Source organism: Cuculus canorus, chromosome Z, assembly GCF_017976375.1.
Source record: "Cuculus canorus isolate bCucCan1 chromosome Z, bCucCan1.pri, whole genome shotgun sequence".
NCBI lineage: Eukaryota > Metazoa > Chordata > Aves > Cuculiformes > Cuculidae > Cuculus > Cuculus canorus.
In genome coordinates, this window is record NC_071441.1 from 6,079,941 (window position 1) to 6,107,707 (window position 27,767).

A 27,767-nucleotide genomic window follows, 5' to 3' on the forward strand; every position below is an offset into this window, starting at 1 on the left:
AGTGTATGACTTACTTAAAAAAAATTGTTTAGAGGCTTTCGTATAAGTAATAATGGCTATGTACATTTATTTTCTCTTTGAATAGGATTTCCATGAACATTACATTACATTGAATTATTTTAACACAGAGACTCTACTTAAATTGTATTGACAAATAGAGTAACTCCAAGATACCATAATTTATATCTAGCACTGCAATGAAAAACACAATTCCTTTTTTCCTCAGGAATATGATATTTTGCCATTCTGTTAACATAGCAGGATATCGTGTGCATGTTTTAGGAAACCTCACTATCTACCCCCTTCAGCTACTTATTTTAAAGCTCAAGAATCCTGTTATCTGAGGTAACCTACGTGTTTGACCTGCAGACAAAGCAGCACAAAGTCTGAAAAAACTCTGCATTCTCACTTAAAGACAGTCCACGTGATCTCGGTTGCCTTGAAACCCAGTGGCCAGTCTGTTTATTTGCATTTTCAATGCTCTCAGGTTCCTAAGACCTCCAGCATTCCTGCATTCACATTGCTTAGCTGCAGGAAATTTTCCAGCCAGTTATGAGATGAGCTTAGGCAGGCAAAAGGAAAGGAGAAATAAATATGCTTTCTAGTCAAATGATTAATTAAATCCTCTGCTTGGATTCTACCAGGACTGAGTTGAAGTAGGTTGTTTTTTGGTTTTTTTTTCCATGTAGCTCTGTTCACCTCAGTCTAAGACACGGCCTCGAAGAGCTGTATTGTTGTTTCCTAAGAGAAAGCAATATTTTTTATGCATTTGCAAGCAGAAGGGATATAGATTTGACCAATTATGTTTTTGTGGCTTCATTGATTAAATGTTAGCCTTTTGCGTCCTTTTCTATCATTCTCTGCTTGATTAGAATTTTCTATTCAGCTCCCTATATGCATTTTTAATGCTTCAGAATTATTGTCGTATTGAATCCAAAAGCAGACAGGATAATCCCTTCGAGGATATATGGTTCAACCAAACCTCCAGTACTGTCAGGCTGATGAAGGATATCCAGCTTTTTCCCAGTGTGTTAATAGATTTAATGGAGCTTAATGGACAGCAGTTTTGTGCTTCTCATACATCTCTTCTCTGGATCTTCCATTATATTTAGAAAAAAAGAGCAAAAGAAAGAAGGAAAGAAAGAAAAAAAGCACTATCTATCCACCCCTTCACTCACTCAAGTGTCCATCTATTACTTAACTGGGCTATTTTTAAAAGGCATTTGGCTTTCATCTTCTTCAATGTTTAGAAATGTTCTTCAGTTTTGCAAGTGGATGAGATGCATCAAAATGAGAACAGCAATACAGGCAATGTTTTAAGGCAGTGTGTAACTGTGAGATATTCAGTCTAATTTAAAAAGCCTGAGTAGTCCTGATAATCCAGATAAGTACTTAAAGTTTGGGCTGGTTGTCCTACCTTTACCTTTTGCTAGTTTTCCCTTCTAAACTTTACTGCTGAGGAAATTTCCAGAATGCTTTTAGTAAAAAAAATGCCCATAGTTCATTAAAGGAGGTAATACGGAATTACTGCTGTATGATACAACAATTGTTGTAGAGACTGCTCCCTTTTATTAAGTGAATAAATAAACCGCAATTTGCAAATGCGTTTAACAATGACAGAGTTTTCTGCCCCCGAGTAACCAAATATATTCATTCCCATTTCTGTGTATGTTTGTGTGTTGTAGTCACTAATACCATACTACTCACTAAAGAATATCTTGGGCAGAGGACACTTAAGACTGAAATCTTGGTTTACTAAGGCATTTTAATTATTGAAGTTGTCCCATTATGCCCATGTGTGTACAAATTTAAAGAAATTTTGTCAAATTTTGACTGAAAGGTGCATCATATAAGTTTACAAAATCCTTTTGGTATCCATCTTATTAGTACCCATATCAGAAGCTTGTATTAGTACTTGGAAGAGTGGCATGAATTAGTTGTGTTTGTAGTATAAATGAATGAAGCATAAATGAATGAAGTATAAATGAATGAAGGAATGTGTTTTTTCCTAAAACAGTGATTAAGAGCAGGAGAAAGTCAGTTTTGCTAATAATTACATAGCTTTTTCTAGTCAGCTTGCTCACAGGCTAGTCTTTGCTGTAGCATTGCTTTCCCACCGTCTTTAGAGCTTCCAGTCACATCCTCTACCTAATAATCTGATGATTCTCAAAACCACATTCATTCTTGTACATTTGTACTGAAGCTCCAGAGATACCAATTGCCAACATCAATAAATCTGTGGTTGACTTTGCATGTGATCTGTGTGGCAGTTACTATTTTATTCTATTATGCCCTAGCCCCTCAAAAATAGCTTAAATGCTACTTAGAGCTTTTCTGAATGAAGAATACTTTTTATATTCATCAAAATCAATGTGACTTTACATGATTGCCAGGAAAAAAGAAAAAAAAAGGGTTTTGTGTTAGAATAGAATAGTGTGGCAAGAGTGCTGTTGTTCTCAGGACAGTTCTTGGTTGTAAGGAAGAGAAGCCGTGCGTGAGAGGCAGAAAAAGAGGAAGAGACAGTGGAATTTCACAAAGGCAGCTTGAGTTACACTTACATTCACGTGACTTACCAGGTAAAATGTATTGATACATGTGATTTCTTGTCAGTCAGAATGCAGAACAGCATGTGATACCTGACCAATATATTTTCTCTTACTAAATAAAAGGAAAGGCAATTAAGACAATGACTTGTAGATAAAAGCAGGGAGGAAATGTGGTGCATTTAAAGCATGGTGGACGTTGACTAGGGCTAAAACAAAGTACTGAAGCAAAGAACTGGGTTGCAGGAAAAAAAAAAGTCAACATACCTTAGGAGAAAAAGGAAGCTATGACTTGGATACATTTTTTTTTGTGTTGGCTTATTTCTGATTTGCAGTCGTTTGATCAAGATCAGGAATTGAACCTAGGAATGCTTCCATGGAGAATTTATTGTGAGCTCTGTAACAGGTAAGTAATTGCTTTTGCCGTCTCATCCCTCCCTGTCCGTTTCTTTCACCTCCAGTCCCCTATGTACTGCAACCCAAATGGCCAAAAGGGCTGAGTCAGCAAGGACGTGCTCATGCTTTTATGAGAATGCACTTTATCTACACCCTATGTGTACAGTTTAGCTGACACAGTAACAACAACAAACAGGAAAACAGTCATTTAAAAATCAGTAGTGATTTGTTTACTGAGTTATTTTAAAGCTTTCCAAGAGCTCTGGATCAGAAATACTGTTATCTTGTTAATTGCTAGGTTAACACTTACTTCTTCTTATGAATTAAAAGCCCATTGGTTCAAAGCCTCTCTCTATAAAACTATTAAGTGGCTTAAATTAAATCTTACTGATTATACTGGATAAATCCCAGTTAGCTGAGCTTGAAATATTGACACTGAAATTATGTTTAGAGTTTTTAACTACATTTCTGTTTGACTATAATTCGATTTGTGACTATTCAATGAAGGTCTACTCCATATTACAATATGAGAGGAACAGCCAAGGCCTAACGTTATCTAACACATAAAATCTAAACATTGCTACAGTGTGTATAATCTGCATCTAAAAGTAGTGAAAAACAGCATTTGTAAGCAATAAGAAGATTTATTTGGATTTCTTAGACAAACGTGTGACAGAACCCTGAGTGTGTGTGTATGTGCTAGAATATTTACAATATCAGCTACAGATGTACGCATCTATATATAACAGAAGGCTTTAAAAAGAAAGATAAGGAGAATGCACAATCCCTTTCTAATTCTGAATCAGCCTTCGTCACTGCTTTGCTCTGCGAACAGGGCCAAGCTAATTATAAGACGATTTGAATTTGCCTTCTAAAAGGAACTACTGAAAAGAGTACTGGAGTGGGATGAGGCACAAGGGCTCAGTGATGTGACGTTGTGTGTAGCAACTTGTGACACAAGCGTAAGGAGCTCATGACCCATATTCAGGTCACCACACCAGAGTGCAAGCAAGCAGAACCAGAAAAATACTGAAAGTACTGAGTACTAGAGCCCAGTTTTACAGTGAAACAGGAGGATGATGCTCAGTCGTAAGAGTGAGACATGGAGAGCTGGCTCCAGAAGAAATATCATCAGATAGTAAAAATGAAGATGAAGTCTCTAGGAATAACTTTAGCGGAGTGACAGCCAGACAGCCCTGAAGATAAAATTTGCTTGAGAGTGCCACTTTGGCTAATATTGGTAGCTGCGGGGGAAAGAAACGCATAAATGGCACGGGAGGTGTAAAGAGTGGAAGAAATTCTTATGAGTGCACGTAGGCATGGTGACAGCAAGAACAGCCTTGATAGCAGATCATGTGGCAGAAAGAGAAGGCGAACTGGCAGGAGTTGACTAGTCAATGTGGATTAGTAATAACAGCTAGAGTAAAAGAAATGCATCAGACTCTATATATCTGGTAGGCAGACACGGTTAATAATGACATGGTATCAGAGTAGCAAAGAGTCACAATACAACCAGGAGCCAGATCGCGGTTAAGACTTCACCGAGGAGGCACGGGACATCTTTGGCATCTGTAGATCCTGAAAACTTTTGATCTAGGGAGCATGAAGAGGAAGTAGTTATATAAATAAGAAACAAGAAACCAGTGGAGATACCTATTGCTTTCTGTCATCTACACTTACTAATTTTGCTGTGCTTGCTCCCTGCATGCAATCATTAAGACCTTAACTTTTTGTGCTTGTGCTTTCTTTCCAAGACGAGACGTGCACTACAAGCAACGGCGCATGATGACAGCAGGGCACTCAGGAACTGCCATCAGCACCTGTGCAAGCAACCTGGCAGCCTCAGGATGCAGCTGCAAAGGAAATGCCAACTTATTTACATCAGTCAATTAGACTTTTTCAGAAAAAATTCAGTTCATCGCTTTCCCGAAGTTTTACATTTAATTAACCATTAAAAGCATTTAAGTATAATTCAATTAATCACTTAAATTTAATATAGGATAAGGATTATTTCCATAAGAAATATGTTCTTATAATTTATTCAGAAAGATTTTCAAATTATCTGAAGACTGTATCTTAATCTCTAATTTTATGAATAAATTTATCTATATGAATTTTAAATCATACGAAAGTCCTAAAAACCCTTGTTATGACAGCTCGTTTTAAGGTAATAGATTACAAACATAGACTGGTGGTACAGGAAATGTGTGTTGAGATACACTGTAACAGTGAGAAACATAAAGACCAAACTGGACTACCTAAGTCAATGTACATACTTAGTACTACACAAAGATATCAATAGAGTATTATACAGTATTTTTCTTGTACGTCCCTCTTGGACATGTGTTTGTATGTATGCCTGTGAAAGTTTCTGTATGTGTATACATATACATATACATATACATATACATATACATATACATATACATATACATATGTTCTCCTATGCATATGTTTATATCTGCACATCGACATATCTGTATATGTAAAAATGTACAGATTTGTATATTTAATATAAAAAAAAAAAGCTGAGTTTAACTAATTAATGTGTCTCATTAGAATTACATTTCAAATCAGTTTTAGTCAAATATGTGCAGGTTAATGTAACTCACGCAAGAGTGTGTGCTTGCGTAACTGAAACTATAATCCTCAAGTAGAAAGGTGAAAGAAGATTCTGCTCTGAGCCCCAATTACGTTCTTTGGAAATGAAATGTCCTGATGTTCTATATTCTGCAAGGACACATGATCTGTATCTATTTTCAGTGAACATCTTCTCACATGGTAGCCTAAAAATAGGCCAGCCATGAACTTTAAATAATGGCTTGGGAAGGGTATTAACCTCTTTCGCAAATTCTAAGTTTGTCCCATGGTTGTAAGTAGCAACATTATGAAGAATATATCTGGTCTTAGAGAACAACAGAGTAAGCTACATACACCTCCATTTTGCTTCTCTACAGATGTTATTACCTTTTAATTCCTTTCAAAGTCTGTTATATATTTAGGCTATGTACACATAATATTGACAACACTTCTCCTCCTTTCAGTAGTGAATCTCTTTTGTGTCATCTATCAAAAAACATGAACTATTTAATTTCCAGCCCCCATTGATGGGAGACTTGGTGAAATGTGGATGATTATGGAAACTCGTATTTTCATAAATACACAAGTGTTTATACAATTTGTGGCAATGAGTGGTACAGCGAGTAGCTAGAGTTTTGTTTCAGGGTCTGTGGGTGTCTGTATTAGCCACCGTCTTTCCAAAACAATCTGTTACAATTTCCATAGCATAATGCTCTCACCAGGTATAGATTTCAAATGATTCTCAGAAGTTCTACTCCTTTCTTACCTTTTTTAATAGACACAGACCCATCTTTGTTTACCAATTACAAGAAAAGCCTCCTCACTATGAAATAAATGTATAGTTAAAACATGTAAGTAATATTCATCAGATTGCAGAAATAAATATTAGTCTTCAGTTGCTCAGTTAACTAATGACTGCAATCCAGGTTAAAATGAGAACTATGAATTACAAAGTATGCTTGGCGCTTTTTTTTTTTGCAAATTTATATAACCACACTGGTATTTATTTCATCTACAAAACAGTTTAGCCTTCTAGCAAGGCACCATCCATTACTTCAAATTTACTGTAGTGATCAGAGTGCACAAACATGCAATGAGCTCAGAAAATTGCAATTGTATGTGCCTTACGGCAACTTCTTTGCATTCTCTCAACCAACCACAGAGTTTTTGCTTTTCACAAATGAGGGAGAAGAAAAATTGATTTATTCAGAAGAAAATTAACAAATGCAGACTCCACAGAACAATCTAGGACATTAAAAAACTATTAGGGGAACTCCTTGCTAGTCAGTGCTCTACTCCTACCAAGGCTGGTTTAGGATTCAGTGCTATCACTGGGCAGGACTGTGTGAAGGTATCATGAAAGAGACAGAGACAAAAGATAAAAAAATTACCTCGAACTCAGCCCAGGAGCTACTGGGAAGTCTGCTCCTGTACTCACAATGTCAGACTCCACATTTTGCACTACCTTTTAACTCCACTCATCTCTAACAATCTTGTACCACAGTAGTTTAGTCCCAAGAGGAGGAAAACTCTTCTTAATAACTAAAAATATCCAACACTGTGTTTCTTCAGACACCTATCTTTAAATTAAACCAGTGTAATTAAATAACTTGTGCATCCATATCTATGCTAAATTTCGTTATCTGTCCATTTACAAGTAATTTCAAAACTATTTTTTTGCAATTCCTATTTCCATTTAATCTGTTACAAACTCTTCATCAACAGAGATTACACTTTCAAAAGATTATTTTGCAACTAACTGAGCAGAGACCTCTGATTTTTCAGGTACCAAGACTTTACTAAAAAACAGTATTTCACCTTTGGCTTACTCAAATGAAAAAAAATTTGGAGAAAAAATTGTAGATATTTGCTTATTGTGTTTGGTAGCTAACAGCAACAGAACAAACCTACAGATTGCAGAGAGTTTTGTGCAAGTTTCCATATAATGTACAATTATATTGTTAAGGTGGCAGGAGAAAAAAAGCAAAGTAATGATCTAGCATTATCATGATGTGCAAAGTTTAACTTGGATCTCCACCACAGCTTTAACAAGATCTACCTTCTTAAATCACCAGTATACCAACAGGAAATTGAGTTTCTAAACGTGGATGCAGAACGGTGTTCTCTGGTTTTTTTTGTTCACCTTTTGTCTTTGCCTTTCAGATCACATATTTTTAAAAAGCAACTCCAAATTTATGCATGGGAAATTCTGTGTACTCTTCTGTATGCTGTTACTACCATAATCATAATGTGCAACCAAGTGCATAAAAATAGGCACATGCATTTGCTTATGCATCAGGCAGTTCATAGCATATTTATCTCCTCTTGCTGGTGGTGAGTCACAACGGTAATCTTTTTATTTGTGGTGACTTTCATGGACACTGGCATGTTTAAAGGGTACCCATTCAACACAGAAACTTTTGTATTACAAGGTCCCCAAGGCACTTTTACCAATTATAAACAGATAGGGTTCAAAAGACTTTAGCCTGATTCTGGATCCAGAATTTAAATTCAGCAGTAAAAAAAACTAAAGGCAAAGATGTTTGCTCTCACGACCTCCAAGGATGAGACTTACAGGAAAGGGATGTGAGCACGTCCATTCCATGATTCCTTGTATTGTCTCCATCACATTTTCTACTGGAATTGGGGCTGCACCCCACCTCCCCCCTTTCTCCCTCCTATGGTCCCTTTATGCAGGTGTGATGACTTGTGTTCTGCTGAAGCCCATGAAGGGAAAATATAGAACCCCGGCAAGTACCAGACTGCTTTCCTGAAGCCACATCCTACATGCCCTAATCTTGAATTAAAACAGACCTTGTAGTTTTTAATCCTGCATGATGAATTTTCATGCATTCATTTTTCATTTATCTTAATTATTCTCTAAAGGGTTCAAAGAAACATGTGCTAACTTCTGCAGTTCTAATGTAATGGACTCATAGACACAACTCAGGCATTAGGGTAAAATTATTCTATTTCAGCTAAATAAACCAAAATTTTCCAAATCCTGCTAAAGAGAACACTAGCCAAACCAAAGCAAGCCCAGGGTTAAAAGAATGTGTTTACTTAAGGAGAATTAAATCAGAAGTCATCTGAAGTACTTTGTTATTTTATTTAACCTCCTAAGAATCAGCAATGACATCTATAATTGCAATACCATATTCAGACCTAATAGGAATGAACATGCTGTGGTAAGCATTGCCTAATATGTAGTAACCTTTCCTAGCTTTCAGCAGAAACTGCACAAGTGGGAAAAAGGAAAAAAGGTGCTTGACTCTTTCCATCTACCGCTCCTGGCAGTACCCGGGTATCAGCTAGCTGAAAAATCCTTCATACCATTAAAAACTGAGATACGACAGACACTTGGAAGCATGATCTTGGACTGAAGGAGGAAATGGTGTGAAATTCTCCTCTGCGGGACAGCAGTCCTGTTGCATTAGCTGCTGTTCTCTCAACGCACAAGATCTAGCATCCACCAAAACCATTCTGATTCTGCTCTTCAGATGCCTGACTGGCAGTCAGATAGGAGCAGTCATAGGCTGGTTTTACTCTTCTATAATGGGATTTGACATAACTCACAGCATTTAGTTTGCATCTGGTACTTTTCTCAGAAAAACTTACCTTTCTTATGTAAGACAACTATTGCAATAAGATTTGGACATTTGATTCAGATCAGCACATTTGAAGTGCTCATGAAAGAACTGTCATGTCTAAAATATTAATAAACAATTATGACAAAGGAATCTCATAAGTGCAGTAACAAGACTGTTAAAAATCATAACTACTGAGAATTGCTGGCGTATTATTATCTGTATTATTAGAAGCAGTTAGATCTTGGATTTGCCAAAACACGTGTCAGCTCAGGATGAATTTGCTAACAAAGCATGTCAAACACAGAAAGGACTGTGATCAAAGTTTCTTGAATACAATCGACAGCAATGAAAGTGGATGGCAATTCAAAGGCTGACTCAACTGCAGCACGTAGACTTGAGTGTGTGCAGATATTGAAGTAAATACACTCCCCATAGTTCAGGAAATTAAACTACATTGTCTCAGGGCTCCAGGAAACAGATTTCAGCGCGCACACAGTCTGTTACCATGTCACACCTGCTGAGGTAAAGCATCTTAAAACACAATAATCCAATCACCTGGTGATTGTCTGCCCACTTCCAACATTAAAATGGCTCATTTGCTACTATTTTTAACTTAAAAACTATAGTCCTTTCTAAGAGGTTTTCAGAGCTTTGCTTAAGCCTTGCGTACTTAGACTGTTTCAGACATACCTCACAGGGATCTTTGAAAAACTCCAACACTTTTCTTTTTTTTTTCAGCATTTGTCAAATAAATAATGCTGTGGTATATCAGCAATTATTCTGCAAGACTGACATGCTGAATAATTCATTCGTGACTTCAACACTCCAGAGTATGAACTGAAGTTATGTTTTATCTGTATCTATGTGAAAAAAAAAGTTTGAATGCTAGTGTTTAGTTCACAGAGGTATTCACTTTCTCTATGTAGCTATACAAAGAGACACTTAAATGAGTTCCAGTATGGCTACATTTATAGTTTTGATGCATTTTTCCCTAGTTCTCCTCTTTAAGCTTCACTGCATATAAAAATACATAAAAGTGCAGTGGATTATAATGAAAGAAATATCTCTTTATCCTTTATGAGCTAAATTTATGGAGACAGTTTTTTATGTAAGCAAAATATTTGGAATGTCCAATAATTTAATATTTACCCTGAAACTTTGTTGGTTTTTTATAAACTTGTTTGATTTTCTACCGTTATTTTAATGTTTGATGGCCTGTATCCAAAAATCATAAGGGCTACACTATCAAAGAGGACTGAAGTATACCACGGTCTAATCACACCTCATTTGGCCTCAGGCTATCAACTCTGGTTATCTTTGATCCTTTGTGCATAAGATTATAGTACAGTTTAAACGAGAATATAATGTTTTGTAAAATCTAAAGAAAAAATATTAAATAAAAAGACAGAAAATTAGAAAAGGAAGTAAGCTTTAATGGCAAAAAGGAGAAGGTTAAGTACTGGAAAAAACTGATGAAGTTACCAAATTGACAATTAAAAAAATAATTTAAAAAGACTGAACATTCTCAAAAAAAGAAACTGGATTTGTGTACGTGTATCAAACTGATCTGGTTTTAATCCTGTTTTCACTTACATACAACTACTATTATCAATTACAAATCCCGTAATGGAAGCTTTTCACTATCTTATTGTGAGCGAATCTCTCTTACAAGAACTGTCACAAAATGCCATCATTGATGCAACTCTAAGCACTGTGCAGGACCTTTCTCAGAATCCTACACCTGACTCATAAGGCTGTAATAGGTACAATACTGTACTTACATCCACCCCTGTAGAAAAAAGAAGGGCCAAGAACTTCACATCATTCTGCTCAAGTTCAGAAAGAGTACTAAAGTAGCTTGGTAAAAAAAAACAAAATCAGTCTCTTTTGGTCTAGTTTTTCCTAGCCAGGAAAAAGATATTGAGAATGGCTCCTAAGGAAGAAAAAAATAAGTAGAATACATCTCTTTGCCTTCCAAAAATGTAATTTAAGGATATTATAATACAAGTCTATAAAATTTTAACTGGCATGCGAGGGGTGGGTAGGAATTGACTGTACTATCACTTCTGTTACGAGAATTAATGGCTACCAAACCCAAAAAACAGTAGGAGTAAGGTTTAATCCCAAAATGAAGAGTTGGATCCTCATGCAGCAGTGTCCCGGTCTGTGCTCCTTGACAAAGGATGGTGTGGTTGCAGAGAGAGTACGTAGATTCAGAAAGAGGAGTATAAATAAGTAATTAGGAGACAGATATGATTACACAGTAGACACAACGCTTTCAGAGAATCCCATGAATTAAAAAAACTGTGACTCTAGAAGAGTCATCAAGGGAAATACCATATGTGCCTTGTTCTCACTCTTCTATGGACGTTCAACTACAGTCAGTGCTAGTGAGGCTGGTGGCTTAGGGAACCGCCAGGGATGAGCCACGGAAACTTCCTATACTCTGTTCTTAGGCAAAACTGCTTATCGATATGTCTTTAAACTTTCGTAATTCAGAGGTCCTTTTGATTTCTCTTTAGGGTTGGTTTGAGTTGGGGTTATTTATGTTCTTCTGAATGCCACAAGAACTATACACACCACTTTTGTGACTACGGCCTTCTGATGCCAAATGACGCTTAAGCACACAGGCAGCAAAAGCTCCAAGTTAAAAGCCATAACATTTAGAAAAATTCACAGGTATCTCTGCTAATGAACCACCGATTATATTTTTATAGGGGAAACATGCTAATTGCTACCAACTGCTAACTACTACCTCAAGAAATGAGGGAGGGAGATAGTTAATTGCAAATATTATTAATAGCAGAATTTATTTCCCGTATCAACCGATGTTTGAGGATGTAGCCTTTCTTCTAAGCTAGTCAGCTAGGTTTTCTTTACAGTGAGAGTGTGTTGGGCAGGGGTGGGGATGGGGGAGAGGGTGGCGGAGCTGCTATGTGCAGAGAGATCCTGATGCTTAGCTCAGACCTGTTGCAGAACTTCTGTGGAGCTACAGATAGGTTTGATGAATCCAGCCCACATGGCCTGGAAGAAGTAATTTAAAATCTTCCATCTCTACTGAAATTGCAACTGCCGAGAGTCTTCTGACTATCTGATTCTCACGAAGGCCGGATAGTTATTATAAGCCTAACCGTGAAAAGGGGGATACACTTATCAGTAAGTGAAATTTCTGAAAAGAAACCTTTAATTCTTTACTCTCATGGGAGAGCGCCTTTCCTAATGAACTGATCATAGCACACCATATATGGTAACGCATAGTCAATTCAGTTTGAGTGTGCAGAGCTAAGGATATACAGTTAAAACTACATTACTGTGAGACTAATCATGAAACTAACTGAACTGAGAAGAAAATAAAGATTTTAAGTCCCTTTTTCTTGTGTCTACCTTAGTTTCCAGTCATTGAAGGTAATCTCTTTATTAATACAAGCTTATCCTTGAATTATACAGGTCAACTACCACTTGCTTTACTCTGTTACGAAGCACCCAGAGAAAGCCTTGTAAAATTTAAACATATTCAGGAATCTTTTTTATTTTTTTTTTATGAAAGCCTAGTTAATTCCTTGCAATGTATATGACTTCAGTTTCCCAACAAAGTTATCCACTTACAAATATGTATTGATGTTTCTTCTGAGATTTTCAGTATTTTAATCATCTAATCTACTATGAATTTTCCATACGTATTTTTTAAAAGCTCAGCAAAAAGAGCATCCACCCTCTTTCACCAAAGAAGTCTTACCCCTACTATAAACACATATAACTTCATTAGAAATATTTATTGTGTAAGAATTAATTTTCCAGCAGATTTTTCTGCTAATTCTATGCCATTTAGATATTTTTAAAGGTTGAAATATCATATCGCATAATTACTTTACCGCTAAAAAAAAGCCAAAATTTTAAAACATTGACCAAAAAAAAGGTCACCAGTCCTAAAGAGAGCCTGGATGTGGAAAATCTGAGCTCGAACAGTAAACTTGAATGGATGAGAAAAAGAGACCTGAAAACGCTGCAACAATTTTCATAACATTTGATGATATTCATGCTGTAATTATGCAGTAGTTTATGTGGTTTCTTTTGTTCTGCTTACTGTAAGTGAGGAAATAATGGTTTCAGTTGAATGCTTTCATCAAAAGCTACTTCCATCAAGCTTCACACATCAATGCCCTGTGAAGTGTCTGAATGCTTAATTCTTATCCTATGCTAAACTCAAAGTATACTAAAACACAGGATTCATTAAAAACTTTAGGAAATCAGTAAATATTTATTCTTGAATGGTGCAGCTAAGGTATCTGTGCTACCTGGACATTAGAGCCTTGTTCTGTTATTGGCATTTACGATGGTATAGCCAACATGAACAATTGTGTTCTGCCTTTAGAAGGCTCTACTTTGTTATGCATTAGTAACATCAAAAAGCCACCACTTGCAATATCAAACAACATATACTGAAGTGGTAGCTAAAACAGAATTTGAAACTGCTTGACTAAGAAAACACACAAGTGGTATTTTTAGGACATGAGCACGTGTGCATGAGCTGCCTCCAGAATTCAGACAGATTTGTTGGGAAACTCATTCTGGTATGACCGCTGTCTATTTCTCAATTTTTTTAATTTTTTTTTCAATCTTTTTCTGGAATGACTACCATGTTATCATCAGTGAGCAATCTGATTGTAGGTAAATAAATTTTTCCTATATGATACAGCTAACAAAAAGGACATGCTAAGTACAGCATGATCATAGAAAACCCAGAAGCCACTCCTTCCGTGAAATTCTATTCTTACTTCGCATTTTTAGTGGCTCATTAATTTTTGAAATTTACCATCCTTGATCTCTCTCCAAAGTGCTTTTTTTTTTTATGCTTGACCAAATTTGCCTTGCTGCTTTTATGCAATAAGAAAGAAGGAAGAGAAGGGCAGAGGGCTAGACGAGGGAGGAAGGGAGGAGAAAAGGCAGAAGGGAGGAAAAGAAGAAAAGGAAGGTAATTGGAGTGTCATAATTGCAAATTTTTGTTAGTAAAAGAAGATATTGCAATGGAAGGGTAGACTTCATTTATGGAGAATTGTTTTCCTTAAAAGTGGAAACATATTAAGCAGTTTTTGATGTCAGTGACTGATGTGTCTGAACTTGCATCTGTTCTTTGAAGATAAGATCCATAGTGGCCACGATTCACATTTTGACTGTCAGTGTACTCTAGGAATAACTTTCCTGTCCTACGTGATAGATTTTTAGTGTACATTCTCCTCCCGACATTTCTAAAGCCACTGAGGGGAGCCACAGGGTAAACTGGTAGAGGCAGTGCAGGAGTCAGAGCCCTCCACCTGCCCTCCAAAACACTTACAAATCCACAATATAACAAAAGGGCTCAGGCTACATCTATGCCAGGGAATTAAATGGGCCTCGGCACTGGAATTCAGTCTTCTGTACTGTCAAATTGTTAAACCAGTTGTGGTTTGGCCTGATTTTCACTTGAGTCATCTAGAAATGACCCAGCAATTTTGGGCACTGTTCACCATTCCCAGTTGGTATTTTGTGAGGAGGGAGGCCGCTATCAGACTATCATAACACAGACGTGGTGAAACTCTACCAGCTACCCTTAGAGTCTGTGAACGGGCAAGGCATTGTTTCTTACAACTATTTTAAATACAGAACTTGATTGATTTTGGCAATGGATTGTATGGTATTTTCCCTTCACAACAAAGAGCAGTATTCAAAGATACAGACAATCCAGCACAGACCTATGCTTTTCTTGTGCCATAAACTTTGTTAAAATACCTCCAACATTAACATAACTTTCCTAAAGTACAGATACCATCCCGTGCTCTGTTGGCTGTTATATATATATATATACACACACACACAAACATATATTTAGCATCACTCCTCCCATGGCAGAGGATATCAAAAGGCATTACTTGGTATCACTGAAAATTACATCAGTTTCATCACGTATCACACTGGTCCTCATTTATTCTTCCCTCTTCTTGTTTCTTTTCTCTTTGCCCTGTTCACTTTTTTCCCTTTCTTCTCTCTGAATTTTTCAACTTCATTCTTCTCTGCTTATTCTCCCTACTTTCAGTAGAGAATATCAGCCAAGTGATAACACAAAAGTCCTTCAGAAAGTCAGGCATGAGGACCAACAGAAGACAGATTTATATTCCCATTAAGCAGCTACCTCTGTTACAGCAACATGAACACGGCCCTCCTCTCACACAAGCACCTCGTCAAAGAAATTTCCAACTGCTTCCACATACAACATAACTATGTAATGTAACATAATGCAATACAAAACAACATAACAGTACCCCCTCAACTGAAATACAGTCTAGAGTTTTAAGAAAAGAGATTTTTTTATTGGCTTGTATATCATATCTGAGCCTCCTTCATCTCAAGTAAAGACCATCTTAACCAAGGATATTACTTCACAGAATGAAACAAAGCAGCTCTCTCTTCACTTCTGACTTTCAGTGGTTTCATCGGAACACACAGGTGGTTAGTAAGTAGGGAGAGCAGAAAAAAACCCCAGCTTTTTCCAGGACCACTCTACTCCAGCCCCTCACTATTTTAAAGAATGGCAGAAAAACCCATGATCTTTTTCGACAATTAAGGACAGGATTTTACTCTCTGACATTGTTGCGTGGCAGTGACTCTGACAGGCTGGTTCAGAATAGAACATAAATCTGCCTATTTCTTTGTGTTGATCTAATGTAAAATCTATTCTTCTTGTCATTCGTTGACTAGGTCAAATGAGATTAAAAGTTACAGAATAAATCAGAAAGAACAGTTCAACACAGAAACAGCAAAGATGTGGAAGCTTTCTGCACCATGAAGAACTACTCAAATGCTTTAATCTTACCTCCCTGAGAGGATCATTGAGCTCATTCAAAATGTTTTCTTCATCAAATATCTTGCCTTGGTAGCGGTGCTCATAATAATCATGGATCTTCTGGCGCATTTCAGCAGGTAACTTGTGGAATGACATGTACTGTTCCACTTGTTTGTACTGTCAGGACAATGAAAGAAGGATTAGGAAAAAAGCCATATTTTTACTATATAAAGGCACCTACGAAATGAAAATTAATTCATGTACCCACTTAAGCTTTACACATTTTCTAAAGATAACATTTCCTTTGTATGTCAGAGAACCCTCATACAAATATTAGTGACACGACAACCGTAAATTACAGAAACTGCCTTTAGTGGCAATGCTAATATCCACATTAATACATAAGTTTTAGAAGCCAAACTCTCACATTTGTCATGTGTTCCCTTAATTCCCAGCTATACATAAGTTGCGAAAGTACACCAACTCCATTTTTAGTTCATTCCATGCAGCAGACAGGGAAACCGTACACAGTGTGCTTCTACATCTCTAGTGCTACATTCAGAGAGAGTTTAAGGTGTGAAATTTCAGAATGAAGCAGAAAGCGTTCCACGGGAGGAATGAATAGAAGAGAGAAAGTGTCCTGGAAAAATAGGCATGGCATCAAGAAACTGAAAGTGGGCGAAGGAGATGCCAGGACCCAGGAGACTCAGGTCCTCACTTCATGTACATTTGTGCATTTGGTTTCCTTGTTTCTATGCATACTCTGTCCTGTATTCTGCTTTGTTTACTGCCTGACCAAGACTTTTTCCCCTCAAACCCCCAGTCCTTACCTCAGTCGAAGAGGATAAGGTGCTGAGACACAGAAGGATAAAACCCTTCTCAGGCTAATACGGGAGTTAAAGCTTAGTAGAAACTTGGTTTACCTAAGTAAAGAGTCTTAATTTAATTTTTCCTTCAATTTTTTTTCATGCTTAATCAGGCAATTTTAACTGTTTTCAGTGAAAAATCCAATGAAAACTTAATTTAAATCAGCATCTCTGTAGAGCAATTGAATGAATTTATAACTGCACCCTTTATAAAGTGCAGCACGTATCCTTTAGCTTGCATAACTGAAGGCTGCTTTATCCTCGGTAACTGAAATTAGTTTTGTTTTGCAAAGTGGCAAAAGATTAGATAAGGCCACATGTACAACATGCATTCCACAAATAAGAGGAAAGTAATTCTGCATGGGATGGGAATACTTAACAATCTATGATGAGTATGTAAGTCTAATTTAACCTCTGTACAGCTATTTTGAACCTCTACAGTAAGAAATCTTTGTTCTCATCCTTTAAAAATTTGCATGCTCATCACTGTTTTCCGTTCTGATATGAAGAAATTTATTCATATATTGTGGGTTTAACTCAGAGTTCTGGGTCACCAAAAGAGTGACATGCTCTAGCATAAACAAAGTAATGTTTCTAAAATTACCCTACTAATGAGTCACAGCTAATCTAGGGATTTACTTAGTGGGAAGGGATGTGAGATCGCCCAGTGCTCTACATATCTCACCAAGGTGATAACACAGTCCCAGCTGCTTTGCAGCGCTCTTTTGTTCAGGAAAGCTGAGGAGAAGACGCACAATGTCCCCTTCACGTCTGTCTCTAGAACTCCATTGTTGTGGCTTCAGGTAAGGATACGTAACATGTCTCAATGTCATAGCACACGTGGACGGGCCAAGAATTTCACTATGCTCCCTAGCACAGGGACGTTCCCCTCTATCCAATCTTATTTGCACACAAACATGCTTGATAACACTAATAAAAAGTATGCGAATAAACAACATACATTCACTAAGATGTATAATGCAAGAGAGCTGCATTTTATACTGGAATGACCTTGAAGAAGAGAACATCCATACTAAAAGCAATTTGCTTTGCCAGCAATTTACACTTGCTCCCTTTCATTAGTGTTCTTATTTGAATAGATGATTTCTCTCACACATGCGAATTCTTTACCAGGCTTTATGCTTACACATGAGAATTTTATGGAAACAGAAAAAACCCAAAACTGGTAGGAATGTATAGCTTATCATTGGTGTGTCTCAAAATATTTCCAAATTAATAGTACATAGAAAAATAGGGATGGTTGCATATTAGCATCATTTTCTTTAAAAATTCTAGAACAAGGAAGTTAGTCTCCCATAATTCCTAAAAATATTTAACCATGTGAATACTACCAAGGTCTCTTTCCACGTCAAGTATCTGACCCTATGAGTTTAGAATATACATTCAGTATCACCCTGTAATAAATCTTCTCCTAATCTCAGTATCATTTTGGCTCATATTCTTTATCGTTCATGCTGCTACTACTCCCGTCTCTACATTGTCAACATTCATGTGAAGTGTCCCCTCAAAATTTCTAATTTATTCTTTTCTTAAGTAACTGACATATTTCACTAACACAGTTCAAGTAATAATTGCTTTTTTATTTCTCAGAAAAGAAGGTTTGCTTTTTCCAGCCTGCTCTATGTTATTGGCAATATTGAGGGTTTCTCAGATTAGTTATCACTGTGGCTTGTCACACGCCAGTTGCAAGAAAAAAAAAAAGGGGGTGCTAAAATGAAGATACAAAGAGTAAAACCAACGCAATCTTGTTCATTTTCTGTAATGAAACACTAACGTGTCCAAGTTAATTTTGAAGACCATTTTCTCCATGGCTACTACAGATATCAATAGTGGTTAGAAATGAAGATATTTTTCACTTTTAAATAATTACACTTATTTTTAATGCTGGGCTTTTGAACTCGTGAAATAAAATAAAAATAACTTTAAGTGAACTGAACTATTTCTGGGAAAAAAATTCATGTGAAAAAGACTTCAAAATTCTCATTAGCACTGTGAATCCCTTGTCTAAATATGAAAAGTCAGTAGCATCTTTCCCTGGTTTTTCTAAGTGTGATTTTACATATGAAGTTGATCAAATTGTCAGTGAAGTGAAATTTTGTCAAAACTTAGTATTTTAATCATATTTAAAAGAGCTGTAACTGATCTTGAGCCATCCATCAGACCTGACACTTGAACCTGCATCTTCATATGTGAATGGAATAATTCACTCTAATGACTCTTCTTATCATGCTGTATCCTGAGCCTTTCTCTTCTCAATTGAAAATGTGAGTTTGCTTGGGCTTTTTTTTTTTTTTTTGGTTTCCTTTTGTTTGGACTCCATGTGTGCACGTCTAAAGGGACGTCAGAGGCGTCTGAAGACAACAGAAAACTACAATTTCAGGGTTCTGGAAAACCAGAAAAGAGAAAGAAGAGGCATTCAGGCTAATCAGCAAAGCCTGTTCTGCATGAAGACACGGCAAGACGGAGGAAAGCTAAAACAGACTTTTTAAAATGAGAACTTTGTTGTTTTGTCTAATATTACTACACTCAACTAAGTTTTATTTCTGTAAAACCCTGAACATGGTCTGGTTAACCTTGAAGTGTTTTCTGGTAATCAAATGCTTTCAGACTGCTTTAAATATCTTCTCAATGCAAACCAATGTAACTCACTGCTACTAAATGAAAAGATTGTTTTCTTTCTTCCTGTGGATCAGCTGGCTTATACTCTGAAATACAGAGATCACAAGCCTTCTGATCCTATGTGATGCAATTTTAAATGATTTTATTATTCATACAAATATCTATTTTTGTATCCTTCTGTGCTTCTATACAATCTGCACTGGTTCGGGCTTGTACAAAGAATAAATTCTCTTTGCACTTTAATTTTTTTCTCTCTCAAATTCTTATATTTTCATAAAAGTAAGCAGTATTTTTGATGCTGATGTTGTTTTCCATACCTATTATAACTATGTATTCCTGGTCTTTTCAATATCTCATTGAATGGAAGAAATACTGTGCTGCTGACCACTCCTCACATATCTCTTTTTAAAGATGAAAATAGAATTGTTCGTACAAAAATAAGTATGTATTATATTATGATTTATATAGTGTATGGCCATAATTTCAGTAATTTCTATCCCAATGCTTTATATTTGCAACTGAAATGGAAATACCCATAAATATTACACAAATTAACGAATAAAATTGCTGAAATATCCAAGAGAATTTCAAAGTTAAGTAGTATTTCACAGATTTTTACTGCAGAGCACCATTCAGTAATAACTGTTTATTGTTTTTTCAGCCATAATCTTATTCATGGGCTCATTGTATGTAGCAAAAAACTGCATCCACAAAAGGTGAGAAATATGACATCAATCATATGAGTTCCTTAGTAGAGTTCACTAGAAAATTGCAGTTATCCTTAAAAAAATAGGTATGGAAAAAGGCAAAAGAGAGGATTGAGATCTTTTCCATAACAATTCACAACCGAAGCAGGGAAAATACCTTAAAATTTAGTCAGTATCCCAATACAGGTGATATCCCAGTGAAATCAGTAAAACAGAAACCCGAATGTTGATATCTCACAAGATATTTTACTACATAAGTTAAGCCCACCAGGTCATTTCCTTTTTCAGTTGGAAAAAAATCTCAGGTCAACGTCCAGTCTTTGATAGAATAAACCCTACAAACATATGCAATACATTGATAGTACCAGTTAAAAAATCCATGAAAGCAATAATGATCACGTATGGTACCTGGACCTGATCATACCCAAAATATACATTTCAGGAATAACTGCCAATGTCAGATTTTTCCAAAAAATCAACATTCAACAAGTTTGATGACTGACTAGTTTTTCGAAAGACCTAAATCCCTGCTCCTGCACTTGAAAATCCAGTTTGAACAATGTGCCTTTTGCACTTTGTACAACGACTTTGTCCATAGTAATAGAGCCTCACTGGTAGAAATTTTCAAACCCCCCCCCCCCCAATTTACAATCATCTGTTAAGAAGTTTATGTTCAGGTTCTCTTTCCTTTTAGCACAAATGTAATTCTGACCTTTAAAGAACATTAACAAAAAAACTTTACTTGTATTTTTAGAATGCTGCCTAAGATGATACCATAAAATTAATCACATATACACAAGCTAGAAAAAAAAGGAAGAAATAGCACTTTGCTTTATTGAAGGTTTATATCCAGTCAAAGCCACAGCCCTATGAATACAAGCTTTTCAATGAGATGTCTAACCAAGCGATGTCTCACTATTTAAATGCAATAAATTCATCTGTAGCCTTACAATAGTTTGGAAATACTTGCCTAATGTGTATAAAGGTAAAATCTAAGCATCATTATCATATGCAGGAGATTTACTCACTGTAAAGGAGTAGAAAGGCCAGAGGAGGCAATTCCATCGATATAAAGACTTTCTAATCAACGAATATCAAGCAAAGAACCATTACAATTCTGTACGGCTTCTAAACTACGCTAGGAAAAATTAGTTCTCTGAGTTATTGAATTTATTCCCTTCCTATTGCAAAACATCATATCACGTAACTTCTTATAAACAAATCAAGCCACCTCAAAGACTTTCTCCATCAATCCTTTAGGAATATTCTTTTAAAAAGCTCAGGGGTCATATATACAGTTCTGAACCTTATTTGAGATTTCAATCTAAGTGTATGCAGATGCAGTTTAAATCAACTACTGCTTAGTAAAAAAAAAAAATCTAGCAGCTCTGAAAGCTCCTGTCCCTTGGTATTTTTCTCTGGAGCGATAGATGGTAATCCTGCCTCCTCCTAGCCTCATCCAAGTAGTCTATTCTACTTTTTGTTCAGAAGACAGCATACCAGCCCTCTTCTTTTTCATCCATTCTAGTTTGAATTCACCTTTCTCCGACTGCAATTACAAGAACTGTACATAGTATTTTGGAAGAAGTCTCACTGATTCACAGTTCAGACTATTATTTCTTTCCCTTCTAATGGAAAACCAAGACGTATTGAAACGGTTGCTTGAAGTCATTCTATAAGCAGCTTCATCACTCAGAATCCTCATTTTCTCCTTGCCACTTGGCAATTGCTGTGCCTTTTATCTTCCAGTTTATAGCAGCAGTTTGCCCTTGAATTTTGGATTTCCGAGTTTCACCCTATTATTTTGCCTTTCAAAACTCAACTCATTGTTTTCATAAGCATCTTGATTTTTCTATATTAGCATCTGAGACTTTATACCATCCTAAGCTTCACTGAACTCCTCAGCACTCTCCTGAAGGTAATCTGCAAGCCTAGTGATGTTAGATGTCTATTGGGAAGAAATTCTTCACAATGAAGGTGTTGAGGCACTGGAACAAGTTGCTCAGGGAAGCTGTGGCTGCCCCAACCCTGGAGGTGTTCAAGGCCAGGTTGGATGGGGCATTGGGCAGCCTGGTCTGATGAGAAGTGTCCCTGCCCACAACAGGAGGGTTGGAACTGGATGATCTTTAAGGTCTCTTCCAACTCTAACCATTCCATGATTCTATGATTTCATGCTTTTAGGTATTTTTTTACCAGGCTTGCCCATGCTTGATATCTGGAAAACGCACAATGGGCCCACAAATAAAGCGGAGAAAGGACTGGTAATAGTACAAGTGAAAGCAAAGAAAATTGCTCTCTTACATCAGCTTTGCTTGTGAGAGCAGGATGAGGTCTGTATACATTAAAGCAAAACAGTTTTGTGTAGAAGATGGCATGGTCTACACAGCAGGTATCACATAAAGATCCCAGAAACTTCTTACACATCCTAATACTTAAATGATTTTAATCATTGTAAATTTTCACCTAGCACTACTATTAAAAAAATAAATTAATTAAAAGGCAGCAAACTTGACAATCACCAAAACTGCACCTTGAACAGAAACTTTTAGAATTAAAAAATTAAGACTGCCCTCTTTCTGTACTAAACAGTCTTGAAAAAAGGGAACTGGCAACAAATACTGTAGAGTTATTAGTGTCATACCTTAGTTCAGCTTTCTAAAAGTCAAGTGTCTAATTTAAATGAGTTAGCCCAACTCTTTCTCTCAGTACCACGGAGAGATAAGAAGCAGCATTAATCTCATTTTTAAATTCATGTTTTTCTTAGATGGAATAAACTCACCTTTTTCATCCTTTTCTGTCTCTCTATCAACCCTAGGGGAGGTCTAAATGACTAGAACTGACCAATTAGCTGAACATCAACATAACCACGCATTTTTAAATAATAAGTTATTTAAAGATTGTAAAATATGAACCTTTCTACTGTAATAGGCACATAAATAGGCACCATCTGATCCAGGAGGAAAATACTAAAGGATTAATTTCAAGTCCAATCATTTGCTCATATAACTGTGCTTATAAAATCCTAAGCATAAAGGAAGACATTTAATAGAAATGGTTAGCAAAAGAAGAAAGTGAATGGTACAGGGAGGCAGTGCCGAATCTTTAGTTATCCAACACTAGGTGAGGATTTTATATTTGTGTTTCAGACTCTTTATGGAAAAATACAGACTGGTGTTTTGCCTCTGCATTGGAAGGGCAATAAATGAGGTTCTCTCTGAATCAAAGAAAGGGAAAGGTAGTTAATATGCCAACGCATTACTGAATAACAACTGATTAATTGCATTGGACTAAAAACTGTCTGAAGTACAAAGGATTTAATTCTAGTAAAGCAAAATAATTATACAATTTCTCTCCTGTCTAACTTTCTAGTAGTGACTTAAGTATTTCATATGAAAATAGCTTTTTCTTGGTAGAATGTTTTCAGGAACAGTTTACAATGTAACAAAACAATTTTCCAGTATTTTTAATCTCTGTGAAAGTTCACTGGATTTACACCTCAGGACTTCAAATGCAATTCATGCACTTTCAATGAAAAATAAGCAGGCATTATTGAAGTCAAAATCCTTTTCCTCTGTGCTGTTGTGCTGTAGCAGCCCTGAAATAAGCTGAAGGAATGGTGGAGCTTTTCTTTTCCTCTTATCATTTATTTTGCTGGGCACAAGATTTTATTTTGTACCTACAGAATGGTTTTTTGGGGTTTTTTTTTTTGCCCCAGTGAAGAAAAGGGGCAGAAGGTCAGGGTAGCGGGAATTGTTTCAAAGCATCTTGATACTTAGCATTGTGTCTGTTTGACATTAATTTGCTTATTCATGGAGTTGTAGGCCCTTGCTTCTCTGCAGGAGGTACGAGACAGACAACCTTTCAGAAAAAGATGGGAAGTTCGGCAGGGACCTCAACACAGAGCACAGGAGGAATGGCATTCATAATGATGCTTGAAACAAATACAGAATAATATTCAAGCTATCCAAAACAAAACATAAAATGCTTTAAAAAATGTTTGGGTTTTCTTTTTTTTCTGGAAAAAGGATACAGCTTTCTTGGAGTGTGGAAAGGTTAACAGATTTGGTGGAAAAATTTGCTTTGTGGGGAGTATATTTGGTATTAAAAATATCCACTTCCTGCTCAAGCAGCACTAATACAGATCCGTGGAGCTGTATGGACACAGACAGAATTGAACGATGATCACATATTTGCAAAGAATTGCAGCTATGCAGAGGCTTGTTGTATTAACTGCATGAGAGGTTTCATTGGCTCTTTCTCAAAATTATTCAAATGCATAAGTGGAGTTGGAAAGAAAATAATCATGGAATCACAAAAACAATTAAATATGCAGGAAAAATGAAACATCAAAATAACATTCTGGTCTACAATTCATGGAACTCTCTGTAGGGTCTAGTATGCTTACATTTGGAATACAACTGAATGTTGATTTATCACTCAAATTACACTGATGAAGGATTTTAAAAAATGCAGTTTCATCTGACCAAAAATTCAGAGGGAATTCACATCTATATTTCATTTGCTGAGATTTCATTCTGCAGCAGAAGGATAACTGCAAGTGCAATGAATTAATACTAAAAGAATATAAAAGGGAACACAACACTTTTTCTCCTTATGAAAAAGAAGTCACATCACTTTCCAAAAACATTCTTTCAGTAAAGCATACTTTTTAAGATTAAAGGTATAAGATTAGCGAAATCCTGTGCAACAATCAGAAAATGAAAATACATAACTTCCATTTAAAGATCCTATTTTGAATGAACAAGTGTATTTTAAAGCAGCTGCTACTCTAAAATACTTTATAAGATGTTTCAATTAAATTCTATCTATTCTATTATGTAATGACACTAAAATGGTATGTACAAATCACATGTCATAGCCTCCCTACCAAAGAAAGAATGTGTAGTTTCATATGGCACATTTTCCTCTTTTTATGATATCTGTCTTCCTCCCATAGGAAATAAGAAATCAACTTTCTTTTGTCATTCAATAATTTGAGAAAATAGATAATAGATTGTTTACAAGCTTCTAAAATTATCTCAACCCAGTATTCAGTAGTTTCAACTCACTAGCTGAGCTGCATGGTTCTCTGTCCAAATATCACACGATATTGCTTCTGTTTGCTGAATGAAAAATCTAATCGGTATAAATAAAAATAATGTCTGAAAAAAATTCTGAGGCTGGATTCTCCCAGGAAGAATTAGAATAATGTGAGACAATCATAGATAGCAGGCTACACTCTTTTTTCCTTTTGCAAGAACTTCCAGTGTAACTTCCTAAGTGGGTTCCATGTTAAAATAATAATAAAAGACATTAAGTTGCAGATTAATGGGAAAGGAATGAGAAGAATTGTATAGCTTATATTTACTAATGGCTATTTAGCAGATTTTCAGTTCAATTTTCCCTTGTCACATTTATTCCAAGAACCTAGTATTTTTCTCTTCTTTAACTCCTTAATGTGTCAGCAGCTGCAAGCATTACTCCTAACCCACAGTGGTGTAAATGAGGTAAAACTAGTATTCCTGACAGGGACTCCCTAGTTTGGCCTGGCCCTGGTTTGACTATGGGAGCCTGGGCAGAGCATGTAGATGTTGCAGGATACTCTTAAATGCATCTTTTCAGTCTCAGACTGCAAATGCTGCGATTGAATGACTCTGTCAGCTGGTGATAAAAGGTCTACAAAGTTATTATCTCTGCAGTTATTGTCACTCATACAATCCATTCACCAACTACAGAACCAAACAATAATATACTGTCTGGGTCTGCTGCTCTGTGTTTGCTGTGCTGATGCCTCCAGCCTGGAGATTCAGCTGCCAGCAGCTACAACAGAGTGTTGGATGTGATCATCAGTCAGCTGTCTTCTACGGTGAGGGAATCCTACCTTGCTAATGAGTATTCCCTGTTACTGCAAAGCCCTCACGCTATGCCAAAAGCATAGGTCTAAGCTTCTGCTTACTGCCCTTGGTTGAGGAAGCAAATGAGTTTTTAGACTACCGGAGGACAGAAACGAGAGAAACGTCATAAACAACTTCCCAAACTATAAAGAATTCTGGCTAAATATTCTGAAAGTGTTTAAGTTCAACTTCTATTCAGTCTTACCCAACATTTAAAAGCATTATCTTCCACAGGCTACTACATAATTGCTATTTGCATTGCTCGTACTCTTCCATACCGCAACAGTTTTTTCAGCTGTACGGGAGTGGACTCATTCTTTCTAATATTAAAACCAATCTCTTCAGGCTCCTGTTTCATACTTACTAGAGGGCTGCAGGCAGTTTCCATCCACTTGGCCAAAGATGACTCTTGTCCTTTGGCCAAGAAACTTTGCTGTGCCCCTTGCAAGGGTTACTATACGTCTGGTGTTTGTACAGTTCATCCTTTTTGAATATTTTCATCATAGCTTTGACTGGGGTTATTAGAAAAACAAAGCAAGGCTTCACATGTTGAAATGTCTCCGTGTTTCAAATGGTGACAAGACTCAGCTCCTAACCCCTCTCTTGTACGTTTTCTCCCAATTGCATTGGAAAAAGGAACAACTTCAATTTTACGAACACCTCTCATTTGAACTTCTGATCTGATTGTTGAGGTACTAAAGGACAATCTCCAACTGAATAATTGGTCAAACTTGAAGTTAGCACTAGCACTAACCTTAACGTTACTCATAGGATGATTATCTATAACTATTAAATTGACTATGCATGGATGGTTCTCAAATGACCAGAGATCTGGTTGTGTTCGAAAAGACATTAACCGTTTGGCTACCTTATTTCAGTATCAGTAAAGTAATAAGCTCACCTGTCCATCCCACAGTCAGTGAATGACTGAACTCATTAGGAATCCAGACTTATTTCTAGAGTCTGCTTTTTTCACTGCCTCTCTGCTTAGTATACAGATATTTTCACAGAAAAAAACTCACCCCGGTTTATAATCGCCCACAGATCAAAATAAAAATTAAGTTTCCAGCTGAATGGTGTGATAGGTTCACTTTTATAGTTCTTTATCATGAGATGGAACTGAAGTGATGTGTCTAGCCTAAAAGCTATCATCTGTTCACTATTTTTCACTAATTACCCCCCAAAGAGTACTGTTGCTTGCAAGAGTGCTTTAAGCTGTTGTTTTCCTTACATATGGTATTTAAACATTTCCCTTCAATTGCCACAAAATACACTATTATTATCGTTCTTTTCAGTTAGTGTAATTGAAAAATTGATTAAGTTATAGTGAATTCTCTGAATAGGATTTGTTTTGTTAGTCCTTTCTCTTGCTCAAATTGGCTTTTTACTGTTTTAAGAAAGTGAGGAGAGGAAAGGATCATGAAAACTGGGCTCTGTTTCTCCTACCACAGAGGCAATGACAGAACTCTGATTTAATGAAACCACTATCAAAGCCTTGAGGCATGAAAAGTAAAGCATCTCTTCTTCATGCTACTGTAGGTGAATTTGTATCAAGTCTACGGCAGGATAATTTTCTTTTTTGATGAGAAAAATACTACACACATGACAGCTTATTTTAAAGTATCAGATATGCTATAATGGTCTCCTTAAAGCTGCCAGTTTTGAAGTGAAACTTAACACCTATCCTGTCATCTTGTGCAATTTTCCTTATCTTTTGAAAGCTTTGGATATCCT

General features: G+C 36.4%; 1 protein-coding gene across 1 annotated transcript in view; it reads right to left on the reverse strand.

Moving 5' to 3' along the window:
• Positions 1-27,767, reverse strand: part of HCN1 (hyperpolarization activated cyclic nucleotide gated potassium channel 1) — a 199,736-nt gene that overhangs the window by 33,587 nt on the left and 138,382 nt on the right. Inside the window, exon 5 of the mRNA XM_054055328.1 lies at positions 15,957-16,103. Coding sequence (XP_053911303.1) covers positions 15,957-16,103 — 147 coding nt within the window. The remainder of the gene's footprint in view (positions 1-15,956; positions 16,104-27,767) is intronic.